Source organism: Boleophthalmus pectinirostris, unplaced genomic scaffold (assembly GCF_026225935.1).
Source record: "Boleophthalmus pectinirostris isolate CB_2022bp ecotype Guang Dong unplaced genomic scaffold, ASM2622593v1 HiC_scaffold_4, whole genome shotgun sequence".
In the NCBI taxonomy this organism is placed as follows: Eukaryota; Metazoa; Chordata; class Actinopteri; order Gobiiformes; family Gobiidae; genus Boleophthalmus; species Boleophthalmus pectinirostris.
This window is the reverse complement of record NW_026571353.1, coordinates 28,985,553-29,001,291: the sequence shown is the minus strand read 5'-3', so window position 1 is coordinate 29,001,291 and position 15,739 is coordinate 28,985,553. Positions and strand designations below refer to the sequence as shown.

The 15,739-nt window shown below is 39.6% G+C and overlaps 1 protein-coding gene across 1 annotated transcript in view; it reads left to right on the top strand.

Moving 5' to 3' along the window:
• Positions 1-15,739, top strand: part of dock8 (dedicator of cytokinesis 8) — a 176,461-nt gene that overhangs the window by 26,237 nt on the left and 134,485 nt on the right. The window contains exon 2 of the mRNA XM_055161427.1: positions 3,201-3,306. Within this exon, the coding sequence (XP_055017402.1) occupies positions 3,201-3,306 (106 nt within the window). The remainder of the gene's footprint in view (positions 1-3,200; positions 3,307-15,739) is intronic.

Here is a 15,739-nt window from a genome sequence, read left to right as displayed (position 1 = left end):
AAGAAATATGTTTTTTACTTGAATTCTTGGGATTATGATGGAAAACATTCACACCAAAATCTTGTCAAGGTATTTTAAAAGCAAAAAAGTTTCCTGTCTCCAAAATATCACAATAAATATCGTACCTTGAGATTTTTATAGTGAAAATATCGTACAGAGAGATTTGGATTTCGTTACATCCCTAATGGCGAGTCTTTGTTGCTTGTTTCCATGGATTTTTTATTACTTTGCCTTGATAGAATGTTATACAGTATGGCACAGGTGTCAAACATACGGCCCAGGGGCCAGATCCGGCCCTCCAAGACCTTTAATCTGGCCCTCGGCTGATTTTCTACTAAAATATTTACCTCCGCCAAGGAGGTTATGTTTTTGCCGGCGTTTGTCTGTTTGTTTGTTTGTTTGTTTGTTTGTTTGTCTGTTAGCAACATAACTCAAAAAGCTATGGACCGATTTTGATGAAATTTTCAGGATTTGTTGGAAATGTGAAAAGGAAGAACTGATTTCATTTTGGGGGTGATCCAGAAGAAATCCTGGATTCTGGATCACTTTGAAATTTTAGTTAACATTGTGGTAAATGGGGCCAAAAATTTTGTTTCTCAATATCTCGGTTAATTATTGACCAAACCCCATGAAATTTGACTCAGGGATGGACAATGGGATCCTCTTTCATATTCCAAAGGCTGATCCGGATCTGATCCAGAAGACTGATTTTTATCACAATTTATATAAAAAATGGGGGTAGTCCTTGGCGGAGGTCTGCGCTCTCTGAGTGCTTTTCTAGTTTAATTATATTTCTTATTAAATATTGGTAATTTTCTGTGGTGTTTATCACAGCAGCGTCTCCAGTGCCTCTGTACGTGGCCCTCCCACCAGAGCAGCACAAATGAAGACTTGTCTCTTTCCAAACGCTCTTAAAGGACGATCGTTTTGACTGTTGACCGTGACCCTCATCAACAAAATGTCCAACATGAGAAAAGTGGAGCCAAGTGCAGGATTTTCCAAGAAAAAATAACTTATTCCTATTTGCAGACAAGTTAATGTTAAAACTTTGTGTTGAAATTGTATTTTAAGTTTCAGGTTGTTCATAATATTATAATATTTAGTAAAAAAAAAAAAAAGAGTTCATCAAGTAAAAAAGATTTCTGTAATAGATTTGTGTTTCTCTGCACAAATATTTGAACTTATTGTTATTTTTGGGGTTTATATGACATGAGTTTTCTGATCCGGCCCCTTTGGGATCAAAGTCGGTTGAATACGGCCCCCAGACCAAAATGAGTTTGACACCCCTGTAGTATGGCATTAAACTTACTGTCTGTTCTCAGTGAAGGCCAGGCCAAGTTACAGGTCAGATCTGTGGAGAGGAGATCCCGCTCAGAGTCATGTGTTTTTCAGTGTATGTTTTTACAATAGAGTTTGCAAGATTAACACGTTTAATGCCGAACAGTGGACAATTTCAGGCAAAGCGGTTAAATTCCCATGATGTCAAGCAGGTCCCTTCACCAAAAAAGTTCCGTAGTGCAGCTTTAAGTGTTGAGGAAGTTTAATAAGATCTTGTGTAATGCTCACTTCCTTTGGCTTGTATAGCTGGCAGCATGACAAAGCTTTTGAACAGTGTAAATGTGCTTGTGTGATGAATAAACAGTGAGTGAATGGACTCACCAGGGCTCGGTTCAGGCCAGTAGAACCAGAACAATGGTGTGGTTCTGTTGCATCTCCAATTAACATTCTGCAACAAATGTTTAGCTTGGAGTTTTATGATGAGAACGCAATTTTTGTTTCTCTTTTTTTTCTAGCGTAAAGGTCAAGTTAGCTCTTATATACATTATCATACAGTCCATGGTGTTTAATAGTGAGGTTACGCTTTTATTTTGGTGACTTCCAGAAAAGACGCAAAGTAAACAGCAACGTTAACGGTGAAAAAACAAAAACAACGGTGAAAAGTTAGATAAAAAACCTAAAGATAGCAACAGTCGACAGAGGAACAAGGTTTGGTTTATTTGTGAATGTATATTTGAGCTTCTTGTAATTTGTACTGAATTAATGTTAAAATATGGATAATGGTTAAACTGCGTAATGAGCAGTGATACGGTGATCATATGGTAATTTCTGTTATTTTGTTCTTGTCTAGATCTTACGTTGGTTCTATGACACGGCAAGGATAAGATTAAAACATTTAACCATCAGTTCTGGCCTTCTCAATATGACTGGATGCTACATATAGAGTTGCACTGGTCAAAAGTTTTAGAACACCACACTTTTTCCATTTTTTTGCAGTTTACTATTGACCAAAACATATTCTTAACTTTTGATTCATGAAAGTGTCCACCTTTGGCAGATATAACAGCTGAACACACTCGTGGCTCTTTCTTTTTACAATATAAATCAAATATTCTTCAGAAAGTTCTTCCCAAGTCTGTTGCAGAAGTTCCTATAAATGTGTGACACTTGTAGGTTTCTTGTCTTTCACTCTTCTGTCCAGTTCATCCCAAACCAGCTCGATGGGGTTTAAGTCTGGAGACTGTGCTGGACACTTCATGTTTTCAAGTTTACCATCTTGTTCTTTTTTCCTGAGGTAGTTTTGGCAGAGCTTGGACTTGTGTTTTGTTATGTTTTATCTTTTTTTTTTTTTTTTTTTTAACCTGTGGCTGTTCAGTTCTTACCTTTGTACTACTTCAAGCTCTTCATTGGACTTGCGCGACTTGAACTGCAATAAATAACTGGAAAAAATCGGATGTTGCAGTATTTAGCTGAGTCAATAACAAATATTGCAAGAACTTAAATATAGTGCAGTAATGTGAAAGGTCTCCATTTGAGAGCACAAAAAACGAGAGAGAGAGAGATCACAAAAAAGGCGGAATTCAGTCATGATTTTCCTTAGGCATGTTCGTTTTAAAAATAAAATATACTCTTACTCTGTTCCTCTGAGTGATGTGGTAACATAGGTCCACTGTGTTTTTAAACTTCTTACACCTTCACCAGTATCATGTGGATGAATTCAACTCCAGGTCTGTTTTTGAGGAGGTAACAATTCTAACATGGCTTAAAGATCACAAGAGTCAAGTTTGTACCTATTTCCGTACATTTCAGATGTTAAAATATGTCAGAAAAATCACAGTTTGACTTTTTTTTCTTCTCATATCGTGCATTATTACTAAACATCGTAATAACAATGCGTGTTTTGTTATTCTGTGTGGTTCCAGGACCTCCTCGTCTGAGATCCGGAAACACTATGGAAACTATGGAAACTTTGGAGTCTTGCACAGCAGGACAAACTCTAATGCGTCCGCCTCGGTGTCTCTCACTGTGGTAAGTCTCACAAACATCTCACTTCACAAAGGTCCATGGGATGAGGAATCCACTGTTCTGTCGCAAAACATACTTGTATATTCTCTTTAGTATTTAGGCTACTATGTTCTTTTTTTTAGCGTTTTCAGCATTTCTGAAAAGATAAACGGTTAACACACAACACTGAACACGACATAGAGAGGGAACAAAGACAAACTGCATCCTGTGTCATAGATCACATTAAAATTTAAATACTGTTACGGCTAGGGATGCAACAACCAAAATATCGTGATCTCGTATTGTCAAAGTTCTCACAATAATATCGTGGACCATCACAATATATCGAATCATAAGTCTCTTTGCTTAAAGTTGTATGGAGGATTTTTTTTTTTTTTTTTGTTTCAAGTTGTCAATGATAGCATTATAGAGGTGCAGTAGCCTTGTAATTATGATGACCAAAAAAAAGAGAATAAAAATTCATCAACTCTGGACGTGGTGGGCTAAACATTTGCCAATAGATAACGACACTGCCTCGTTATCTGTGAGCTGACAGGCTGTCAATCAATCTCCCTACGTTTCTAGCGTAACTGACTTGCCTGCGCGCCGCCGGTACGTGGTTTACGTACGCCTGTCACGCAGTCCACAGACGCAAGACGCACAGACGCTGTTTACTCCACCAACGCAACAGTTCTTAGCGGCTTTTTTTGACCTATATCTTCCTCGCAGTTCGCACAAAGTTTGTTGCAATGGCGACAAGAATCCAGGAGCAGTTCGCCGCAAAAGAAAGTCCGTTTTTGAGGTCGCTGAAAGAAGAAGACAAGGGGAAAAGCAGCGAAGCCAAACTAAGGTGATTCTTGAAGATTCATTCCAGCGATGGCGCGAACTGAAGCAGACGCAGGGTCTAAAGACTGACGCACTGGTCGCCAAATTACTCCTGGACAGGTCAACTTCTGCTTATTATGAAAACGTACTTTATTTCCAAGAGCTAGTCAAACGTTTTTCAGGACACGAAAGCGATATCCTATGTCTGAAAACGTAATTTTCAAGGCAAAGAAAGAGTCCGCTTGCTGCTGCGTGTTGTAGCTAGTTCATTCGCACTGAATCTCCGCGCAACCTTCTCTGCACCCCTTTCCTGCTCCTGTCCCCGCTGCCCGATCCGCTCTTCCCCCTGCTCCTCACTTCTCCGGGCACGGAATCTCCGCGCACCGCTCCCTCTCCTCTCTCTCTCTCCTCTCTCCTGCTCCGCTCTTCTCCCTGCTCCTCACTTCTCGTCCGCGAACGAAATGTCCGCACACCCGCTCCCCCCGCTCCTCACTTCTCCGTCTTGCCTAACCAACACTGTAGTTAGTTGTTTACAAGTCATGTGCAGCACCGGCTGTAAACAAACCTGTTTCTGGCGTAAAGAGGAGGCGGGAGGAGGCGTTTCTACGTAGGAGCTGTAGGGGAGGGGGGGGTGGTTTCACGCATGCGCAACATTTGAAAAAGGACAAACAGTCGCTGGATTTCTCGTTCCTTGGAAAATCCTCTATACAACCTTTAAATTAAGTGAGCCTCTTTGGATTAAGTCTTGTCAAGGCACATATTAAGAATTTTGTTAACCTCCACAAAATATCGCAATAAATATCGTACTGTGAGATGTATATCGTGAAAAATCATATCGAGAGATTTGGATATTGTTACATCTGTAATCGTGAGCCTCCCCACCATATCATGAGCTTTCCTGTGATATCACAATAAATATTGTACTGTGAGGTTCATACCGTGACAGTATCGTATTGTAATACTGTAAATATCGTAAATATCATAAGGATATGGTTACGCTCCTAGTTACGGCACATCATGTCCAGAATCTGAATCCCATTTAGTCCAAAGTTTGTATAAGAGGTCCTTTTTCAAATTAAATTCAGATGTTGTTTTTTCAATTTTTTTGAATTTCATTTATAATTTCTGACCAGTCTTTGATCGATGGCGCAGTCTGTGTCATCCATTTTTTTGTAATGGCAGGTCCATGGCAGGGGTGACTACTGTGTTCTAATGCAGTGATTCTTTTTCACACAAAGAACTAAAAACATTTGTCTTTCTGAGAACCAAGTCCAAAACCGTTCCAGATGTTGAAATATGTCAGAAAAATCACTATTAAATTTTTTCCCCCCAAGTCCTTCAACCATCTTTATCCATCTTGGAAGTTACAAATCATAGAAAGACAGACAGAATCTTTACTTAAAGGGTCATGTTTTTCCATAACCCAGGTGAGCGCTTCCTCCTGTTTACATCACACAGCTTAAAGCATAGGATCTGTCAGTCTCTCTGTTCGTGCTTAGTCAGTCAGGATTTACATCTCTGAAAATCTGCTGCATCACTAAAACAGCTTTTTCTGTTCTTATGCTGTATCTCTCTCCCTCCTTCTCTCCATCCTCTTTTTTCCCTCTTCGGTCTCTCACTCTCCTCTTTCTGTCTCTTCCCATCACTCTTCTCTCTCTTCCTTCCCTCTCTCCTCCTCTATATGTTTCATGAACTCCCTCAAACACATACACTTTTTCTATCTCTTCCTCCGTCTCTCTCCCTCCTCTCTCTCTTTCTCTTCCTCTGGTTGTCTTCCTTTCCTTCTCGTACATACTCGTTCTTTCTCTCAATCTCCTCTTTCTCTCTCTCTCTCTCTCTTCCCATCATTCCTCTCTCTTTCCCTCTGTCCCTTCTCTCTTTCTTCCCTCTCCTTTCCTTTATATGTTTCATTAACTCTCTCAAAAACATACTCTCCATCTCCCTCTCGCCTTCTCTCCCTCTCTTTTCTCTCTCCTCACTTTGTCTGTCTCTCTACCCCCCCCCCCTCGCTCCCTTCTCTGTCTCTCCCCCTTCCTTCTGCTGCATCACTCCCAACAGCATCTAAAACAACTTTTTCTGTTCTTGTGCTATATTTATCCCTCTCTCTCTCTCTCTCTTCATGGTCTCTCTCTCTTCTCTGTCTCTCTCTCTTCTCTGTGTCTCTCTCTCTTGTCTGTCTCTCTCTCTTCTCTCTCTCTCTTCTCTGTCTCTCTCTCTCTCTCTCTCTCTCTCTCTCTCTCTCTGTCTCTCTCTTCTCTGTCTCTCTTCTCTCTCTCTCTCTCTCTCTTCTCTGTCTCTCTCTTCTCTCTCGTCTCTCTCTTCTCTGTGTTTCTCTCTCTTTTCTTTGTCTCTCTCTTCTCTGTCTCTCTCTCTTCTCTCTCTCTCTCTCTCTCTCTCTCTTCTTTGTCAGTCTTTCTTCTCTCTGTCTCTCTTTTCTGTCTGTCTCCTCTTTCTTCTGTCTCTCTCTTCTCTGTCTCTCTTTCTTTTGTCTCTCTCTCTTCTCTGTGTCTCTCTCTCTTCTCTGTATCTCTCTCTTCTGTCTCTCTCTCTTGTCTGTCTCTCTTTTCTCTGTATCTCTTTCTTCTCAGTGTCTCTCTCTTCTCTTTCTCTCTCTCTTTTCTCTCTGTCTCTCTCTTCTTTGTCTGTCTCTCTTCTCTCGTCTCTCTCTCTTCTCTTATTCTCTCTCTTCGCTGTCTCTCTCTTCTCTGTGTTTCTCTCTCTTTTCTTTGTCTCTCTCTTCTCTGTCTCTCTCTTCTCTTTCTCTCTCTCTCTCTCTCTCTCTCTCTCTCTCTCTCTCTTTTTAGTCAGTCTTCTCTTCTCTCTGTCTCTCTTTTCTGTCTGTCTCTCTGTCTCTCTCTCTCTCTCTCTCTCTCTCTCTCTCTCTCTCTCTCTCTCTCTCTCTCTGTCTCTCTCTCTGTCTCTCTTCTTGTCTCTCTCTCTTCTGTCTCTCTTCTGTTCTCTTTCTCTCTTCTCTGTCTCCTCTCTCTCTCTCTCTCTCTCTCTGTCTCTTCTTCTTTCTCTCTCTCTCTTCTCTGTTCTCTTCTCTTTTCTCTTTCTTCTGTCTCTTTTCTCTTCTCTTCTCTTCTCTCTCTCTTCTCTCTCTCTCTCTCTCTCTGTCTCTTTCTCTCGTCTCTCTCTCTTCTCTGTCTCTCTCTCTTCTCTGTGTCTCTCTCTCTCTCTCTGTCTCTCTCTCTCTTCTCTGTCTCTCTCTTCTCTTGTCTTCTCTCTCTCTCTGTCTCTCTCTTTCTGTCTCTCTTTCTCTGTTCTCTTCTCTCTCTCTCTCTCTTTCTCTCTCTTCTCTCTCTCTCTGTCTCTCTCTTCTTGTCTGTCTCTCTTCTCTTTCTCTCTTCTCTCTCTTCTCTGTGTTTCTCTCTCTTTTCTCTGTCTCTCTCTTCTCTCTTCTCTCTCTCTCTCTCTCTCTCTCTCTCTCTCTCTTCTTAGTCAGTCTTTCTTCTCTCTGTCTCTCTTTTCTGTCTGTCTCCTCTTTCTTCTGTCTCTCTCTTCTCGGTCTCTCTCTCTTCTCTTTCACTCTCTCTCTTCTCTCTGTCTCTCTCTTCTTTGTCTGTCTGTATTCTGTGTCTCTCTCTTCTCTGTCTCTCTTCTGTTTCTCTTTCTCTTCTCTGTATCCCTCTCTACTCTGTATCTTTCTCTCTTCTCTGTCTTTTTCTCTTCTCTGTCTCTTTCTTCTCTGTATTTCTCTCTCTCTCTCTCTCCTCTCCCGCTGTCTCTTCCTCTCCCCTCCCTGTCTCTCTCTCTTCTCTGTTTCTCTCTCTTTTCTCTCTTTCTCCATCTTCCTTCTTTCTCTCTCCTCCCTCTCTCTCTCTCCTCCCTATCCCTCCTTCCTCTCTCTTGCTGTCTGTCTCCCCTCTCTTTTCTCTCTTTTCTCTGTCAGTAGTTTTTTTTTTTTTTGGAGCTGGCCCGGCGTAGCGTCAGGGCTTAGCAGACTTTGCCTAAACCCGGCTTGACACTTCTCTGATTTAACCGGCTTTGGGGCAAACCCAGCGTAGCGCGTTTTTCGCCCACCAGCGCGACTCTCCGAGCATCACGCCGGATTCTTCCCTGTTCGCTTGTAACGGGAGAGTCATTCCTGATCTCTACATAATCCTGCGTTGGGATTTGCTTGGTTATATCTGTGCACCATATGACCCACTCCTCTGCCTGACACACGTCTCTATACTTCCTTTTTTTTGACATTTTTGATTTTCCAGTTCACTAAAACGTAGTAGTATCGTAATTATATTTAAAACGCCGTGACAAATAGTCTACTTCCTACATTGCTACAAATAATCTACTTCCTAGTTTGTCGTAGTTTAACAAATTTGGAGAAGTTTATTATTTTACTTCCCGGTTGACTAATTGATCCGTAACGGTTACCTAAGCAACCACACTGTAAACAAGGGCCAAAGCTCGTTTAATTTTCACGAAAGTTAAAATTTGGTACATGGTGAAATATGACGACACGTTTATTTTGTTAAATGATTGTTCAAACTTTCAGAATAAGTGTTTCTTGGGTATATATTTTGGATTTAGTTTTGTTTATTGATAAAAAAAGAGGGATTCCTTCTTAGAATTTACGCAATTTTCTGTAATTTTCTATAATTATTCAGATTTTAAATTGAGGCTATGTCGAATTTTCATCCCCAAATACGAGGTAAACGTGTTCAAATCAAATATGACTTGCGTTCTGTAATTGTCGACTTAAAAAAAATCTTCACAAACCGTCATTTGACTGATTTAAAACGATTAATATTTAGTACGATCTCACTAAGCAAAGTACCAGATAAACATGAAATCCTATGCATTTTAATCCAGCGTGTAGTGTTTTTTTTTTTTTTTTTTCTATTTTGGTCTGGTCTCCTCTCATCTCTCTCTGATGTGGCATTGGTTAAAGCTCTTCTGTTTCTCTCTCTCGTTTGTCTCTCTCTCTTCTCTGTCTCTTTCTTCTCTGTCTCTCTCTTCTTTGTTTCTCTCTTTTCTCTGTCTCTCCTGTGTCTTTCTCTTCTCTCTTCTCTTTCTTTCTTTCTTTCTTTCTTCTGTCTCTTTCTTCTCTGTCACTCTCTCTTCTCTGTGTCTCTTTTTTCTCTGCCTCTCTCTTCTGTGTGTCTCTCTCTCTTTCTCTTTTCTGTATCTCTCTCTTCCCTGCCTCTCTGTCTTCTATGTCTCTCTCTCCCCTGTCTCTCTCATCTCTGTATCTCTTTCTCTTCTCTGTCTCTCTTTCATCTATGTCTCTTTTCTGTGTTTCTCTCTCTCTCTACTCTGTGTGTGTCTCTCTCTCCTTTATCCATCTCTCTTCTCTGCGTCTCTCTCTTCCATGTCTCTCTCTCTTTGTCTCTTCTCTGTCTCGCTTTCCTCTATGTCACTCTGTTCTGTATCTCTCTCTCTTCTCTGTATCTCTTTCTTCTGTCTCTCTCTCTGTCTCTCTATTACTACTCTCTATCTCTCTTCTCTCTCTTTCTTTTATGTCTCTCTCTCTTCTCTGTATCTCTCTTCTCTGTATCTCTTGTTCTTCTCTGTCTCTCTTTCTTCTATGTCTCTTCTGTGTCTCTCTCTTCTCTGTAACTCTCTCTCTTATCTGGGTCTCTGTCTCTTTTCTGTATCTCTCTTCTCTGTCTCTTTTTCTTGTCTGTCTCTCTCTCTCTCTCTCTCTCTCTCTGTCTCTCTTTCTTCTATGTCTTTCTCTTCTGTGTCTCTTTCTTCTCTCTCTCTCTCTCTTCTCTCTCTCTCTCTCTCTCTGTTTCTCTGTCTCTCTCTCTTCTCTGTCTCTCTGTTCTCTCATCTCTCTCTCTCTTCTCTGTGTCTCTCTCTCTTCTCTCTGTCTCTCTCTCTCTCTCTCTCTCTGTCTCTCTCTCTCTTCTCTGTCTCTCTCTCTCTCTCTCTCTTCTCTGTGTCTCTGTCTTCTCTTATTCTCTCTCTCTCTTCTCTCTGTCTCTCTCTCTCTCTCTGTGTCTCCCTCTTCTCTGTGTCTCTCTCTTCTCTGTCTCTCTCCTCTTCTCTGTGTCTCTCTCTTCTCTGTCTCTCTCTCTTCTCTGTCTCTCTCTCTTCTCTGTCTCTCTCTCTCTCTCTGTCTCTCTCTCTCTCTCTCTCTCTCTTCTCTGTCTCTCTCTTCTCTGTCTCTCTCTTCTCTGTCTCTCTCTCTCTCTCTCTCTGTCTCTCTCTCTCTCTCTCTGTCTCTCTCTGTCTCTCTCTCTCTCTCTCTCTCTGTCTCTCTCTTCTCTGTCTCTCTCTCTCTCTCTCTCTCTCTCTCTCTCTCTCTCTCTGTCTCTCTCTCTCTCTCTCTCTCTTCTCTGCGTCTCTCTCTTCTCTGTCTCTCTCTCTCTCTCTGTCTCTCTCTCTCTCTCTCTCTCTCTCTGTGTCTCTCTCTCTCTCTCTCTCTCTCTCTCTCTCTCTCTCTGTCTCTCTCTTCTCTGTGTCTCTCTCTCTCTTCTCTGCATCTCTCTCTTCTCTCTCTCTCTTCTCTGCGTCTCTCTCTTCTCTCTCTCTCTCTCTCTCTGCGTCTCTCTCTCTCTCTCTCTCTCTTCTCTGCGTCTCTCTCTTCTCTCTCTCTCTCTTCTCTGCGTCTCTCTCTTCTCTCTCTCTCTCTCTCTCTCTCTCTCTGTCTCTCTCTTCTCTCTCTCTCTCTCTCTCTCTCTCTCTCTCTCTCTCTCTCTCTCTCTCTCTCTCTCTCTCTCTCTCTCTCTCTCTCTCTGTCTCTCTCTCTCTCTCTCTCTTCTCTGCGTCTCTCTCTTCTCTCTCTCTCTTCTCTGCGTCTCTCTCTCTCTCTCTCTCGTCTCTCTCTTCTCTCTCTGTCTCTCTCTTCTCTGCGTCTCTCTCTTCTCTGTCTCTCCTGTTCATTTTAATCCATCATGTAGTGTTGTTTTTTTTTCTCTTTTGCCCTGGCGTTCTCTCATGTCTCTGCGCTGTGACGTTGGTTAAAGCTCTTAGTCTAAGCTGACACGTATCTGTGCGTGTGAGTGACGGAGCTCGTGCTCTCTGAGACTCTGACAGGCCTCAAACAGGAGAAGCACAGTCCACAGCAGAGCCACGGTTAATCTGTAACCTGCTGCATGGGAAGTGGGTCAGACGCCTTTAATACACCATGAAGAGAGAGAGAGAGAGAGAGCGGGACAGACAGACAGGGACAGACAGGGACAGACAGGGACAGACAGGGACAGACAGGGACAGACAGACAGGGACAGACAGGGACAGACAGGGACAGACAGGGACAGACAGGGACAGAGGGGCGTTCTTACCTTACAGATTACACACACACACTAGGGATGGAACAACTTGAAAATAGAATTAAAACTTTGTTCGAATATACATGTATTCAAAAGGGCAATTAAAAAATTTATTATTTCAAAATACTGTGCGGAAGAAATGAGTGCTTAGGGTATATGTGTGCATGTATATGTATGTATATGTATGTGTATGTATATGGGTGTATATATGTATATATATATATATAGGTATGCATGGGTATGTGATGTGTATGTAGGTATGTATATATTATATCTGTGTATATTGATGTGTACTATATCTGTGTACATAATATGCATATATTTGTTGTTGTCTGTTAGATTGTAATGCAATGGAGGTACTGTGCAATTATTGCTTATAATGTACAGGAAATGAGAAGTCTGTATTTGTTCTTCGTTAATTTGGGACTGTAGAAAAAAGGGGTGGGGTTAAATAAGTATTTACTTCCTCCCACTCCTTTTTCGGACACAAGGAAAATTCTGCGTAACATTTATTTTGCCTGTTATTATAGAATAGAAATAGTTACTTTTTGTGTTATATCTATGTATTTACGTTTTGTCTTTTTTTATTATTTAGTTTTTTGTTTTTATTTTTTAATTTATGTTCTATGTATTACTGTCCTAAATAAATAAATAAATAAATAAACATGTCACAATATAATTTTTTTTAATAAAATGACACAAAAAAAGCTGATTTAAATATATAAATAAAATGTTTAGTGCACTTTTCCTAAAAGTATAAAGAGTAGGGATGGGCATGATTAGTCGATTAATCGATAATTGATCATTAAGAATTTCATTGATTACGTTCATTTTAATCGACAAACCGAATGTAGGTTGCTGTGCGTAGCGTAGGGTGACCAAACAGGGGTCCGTACATGTGTCTCTCTGCACTCAGAAAAAGCGAGCAAGCACAAACATTCGGTCAGTCTGCAACGTGCCGAAGCGCAAATGTGTATTTAACGATGACTTGTACAAGAAATTCCACGCTTTCCGTTGCTTTCGGGACAAGTGTGAGTCCATGTGCACAGTGTACAAAGCAGCACATATGTTTCTGTGTCCAGTGGGAAAAAGCTTTACCAGGTGAGAGTCGCGCAATGTCGATGACGAGTCCCCACCTCCCACCCCCGTACGGTGTCCTGGTTTTGACAAACGCAAATATGGTCACACTAACCTGTATTCCACTGAGTCGTGTTGCATCAGCGTACAAGAGTTTTTTTTCTTTGCTTAATTTATGCAAATTAGCCATGTGGTTTTCAGTTTCGTTTCTGTGAGATTTGCGTAAAACTGCATTAAACACATTATAATCTCAAACAGATTGATGTGGCTCTAGAGTCGTTACGGTTTATATGTCGTAAAGTTGAATTTATTTATGCAGATTAGTAGTGCAGATAGTAATAATAATGATGATAAATTTTAATGTAAAAAACGTTAATGATTAATCGATAATCAATCATTAATTCTCCCGACGAGCGAATGCCTATCCCTAATAAAGAGACATTTCTGCACTTTTTTACTCTTTATTGTCCATTTATGTTTTTTGCAATATTTGAACGTCAACCAAGATGTTTACAGACTTTTTTTTTTCAGAATGTTGCCTTCAAGATCATGTATAAGACAGTCAGGATACACACATTACATAGTCCAGAGTCTCCAACCTGTTGCTTCCCACCCTTTTCCAAGTATCTTACCAAGGGATTTCTGAATTATACATATTATGCTAAGTAACTAAAAATAGATTAATCAAATGCCTATTGCCATTGTAAAGCATTTGTAAAAGTATCATTTCGATGCCTGATTTCGTGAACTAATAACTGGGTAACATGAGGCTGTGCAATTAATTGAATTTCGATCTCCAAACTCATGTAAAAGAATGAGAACTTCGCACATCGGTTACTTGAGACGGGTGCGTTGGAGGAGAGGGAGCAGCCCAAGAACATAGAGAAAAATCCCGCACATCAACTTACTTGTAAATTGTGAGGTTTATTAGGACAAACTGTGCAACGTTTGAGGACTAGGCCTTCGTCAGCCAAAAAAAAAAGGCCTCGTGCCGAATTGTTGCACAGTTTGTCCCAATAAACCTCACAATTTGCAAGTAAGACAGTGTTATCATCAATTTTGGTATGTTTTTTATATATATAAGTATATTTATTTCATTTTTTAAAATATAGAGATTGTAGAACAGCTGGATATATAGTTTATTTTGGATACGTTTATGTTTTTCCTCTGCCTTATTTCATTTTCAAAGTATATTTTATTCCTTTTATATTTTATTCATCGCAAAACTGCTCTAAGGTTCCTATTTGTAGCCTATATTTATTTTCAATTTGAAAGTTTTACGTAAATTATCAATAATAAAGTGTTTTTTTAGAGAGAGAAACCCTGAATAAATGCATAGTGTAACTAAAAAATAATCGTTTGAATAATCGTGATTTCAATATTGACCAAAATAATCGTGATAATGATTTTTTTCATAACCGAGCAGCCTTAAGATAACGGTTTATGTTTTATAGACATCTAACAGTTCCCCATTTAAGGCTGTGACTTTTATATTTACTCAGTTTCTAGTGACAAATAAAATTAGTAGCTCTCTGGAAATGTTATTTTGTAGCTGGAGGAAAAAATGTGGCAAAGTGTAGAATTATTGTCGATATTTGGATGATTAGTTTGCCGAAATGTTTTGTTTTTTTTACTTTTAAGGTTATAGTCCATTCACTTTTGTTTAATACTAGCACCATGTTTTAACACACTTACGATGGATTTACATAATAAGGTCTGAATATTATCACTGGGATAAAAAAAAAAAAGAAAAGAAAAGGTATTTGTTTTTAATAGTGCTCACCCCTAAACCACTATTTCAAAATAAATGGCCCTGGTCTCCCCTGCAGCTTACACAAACATGACTTTAATATTATTGCTGGATTTAACACACACACACACACACACACAGAGGGATTTTAATGCCATAATCTCTGGGCTGATTCTTGCATATTTTTGCAGTCGTGTTTGGCCCATAAGGAGAGGTTTAGTTCCACTGCTTTAAACGGTTTCTATTTTTAGAGACACTTATTAGATCGACTTATTAGTGGTGTATGTTGTAAACTACTGCTTCGCAAACAGACTTCTTTTCTCTGCTGCTTTTTTCTGAATGTACCAGTATTACCAGTAATGTTGCTTTCTTTACGCTTGGTTTAATTAACATAGACACAATTTTTCTGGACATATTTAACCCGCATAGGAAGTGAGCACGGGGGCGCTTCTGGCTCCATCGGCTCTGGCTCCAATTGCCTTTATATTGAAAAATTGTCACCCGTCTTTCTGTAACTGCTGCTCTGATCTTGTCATTTTGGTCTTAAAATGTTTGCATTAACCTATGTTTTTCTTTTGCTATTTTGTTCTTAAATAAATTATCGTTCCTAATATGGAATTCAGCTCCAAATTCATTCCTATAACTTGTAGCCTCATGATTGTTTCACAGTTTTAACTATGGGTTATTTGTAGGGACGTAAAATCTTTCGGTACGATATTTTCTCGATATTTATGGAGGCTAAAAAAAGTGTGAACTTCATGCTTCTTTTTTCTTTTAAAATGCCTTGACAAGACTTAATCCAAAGAAGAAAGACTTAAAAGTGCTTAGAACTGTTATTTCTTCATGTAGTCTGCACTGAAATGGAGCAAAGGATCATGGTCTATGTAGTTCTCTCTGTCTTTTTAACTACTGCTGCACCATAACAATGAATTTAAGCAAAGGAACTTGTAATTCGATATATTGTGATGGTCCACGATATTATTGAGAGACTTTTGATGATACAATATCACGATATTTCAGTTATTGTTACATCCCTAGTTATTTGTTATTGGGATAGGATTTTCGCAGATATATCGAACATTTTTGCGACATTTGGCAACAGTATTTATTTGTGCCCCAGTCTGTGTGTGCCCATAAGTCATCAGTTTGTCCTGCGCATGTGCATCAGATTTGTCTTCTTGAATTGACTCATGAGTATAAATGGAAATACAAGAGCGATCAGCCCAAAAATGTTCACAATTAAAGTGCTCATATCCTCCTACGACCCGAAGAATAAAGTATATTGCAATATATTTTTTTGTTTGATTTTCTGTCTATTTGGAGGTGAATGAACACCTTAGCATTTAGATTTTATTCATTTTAATTTTTATTTATATTTTTTATAACCTGTCCTCTTTAATGGATGCTGGGGACATTTTGGTGTTGAATCCATGTGAAGTTAACAATTAAACAAGAACTAATTTTTGATGACCAACATCTCTGACAAGCTTCTATAGTCGCCTCAAAAAGTTTTTAGACTCCCTTTTAATTCCTCCTTTTTAATCATAGTGCAGCCACAAACTCCTATTGATCTTTATATATACTTTTT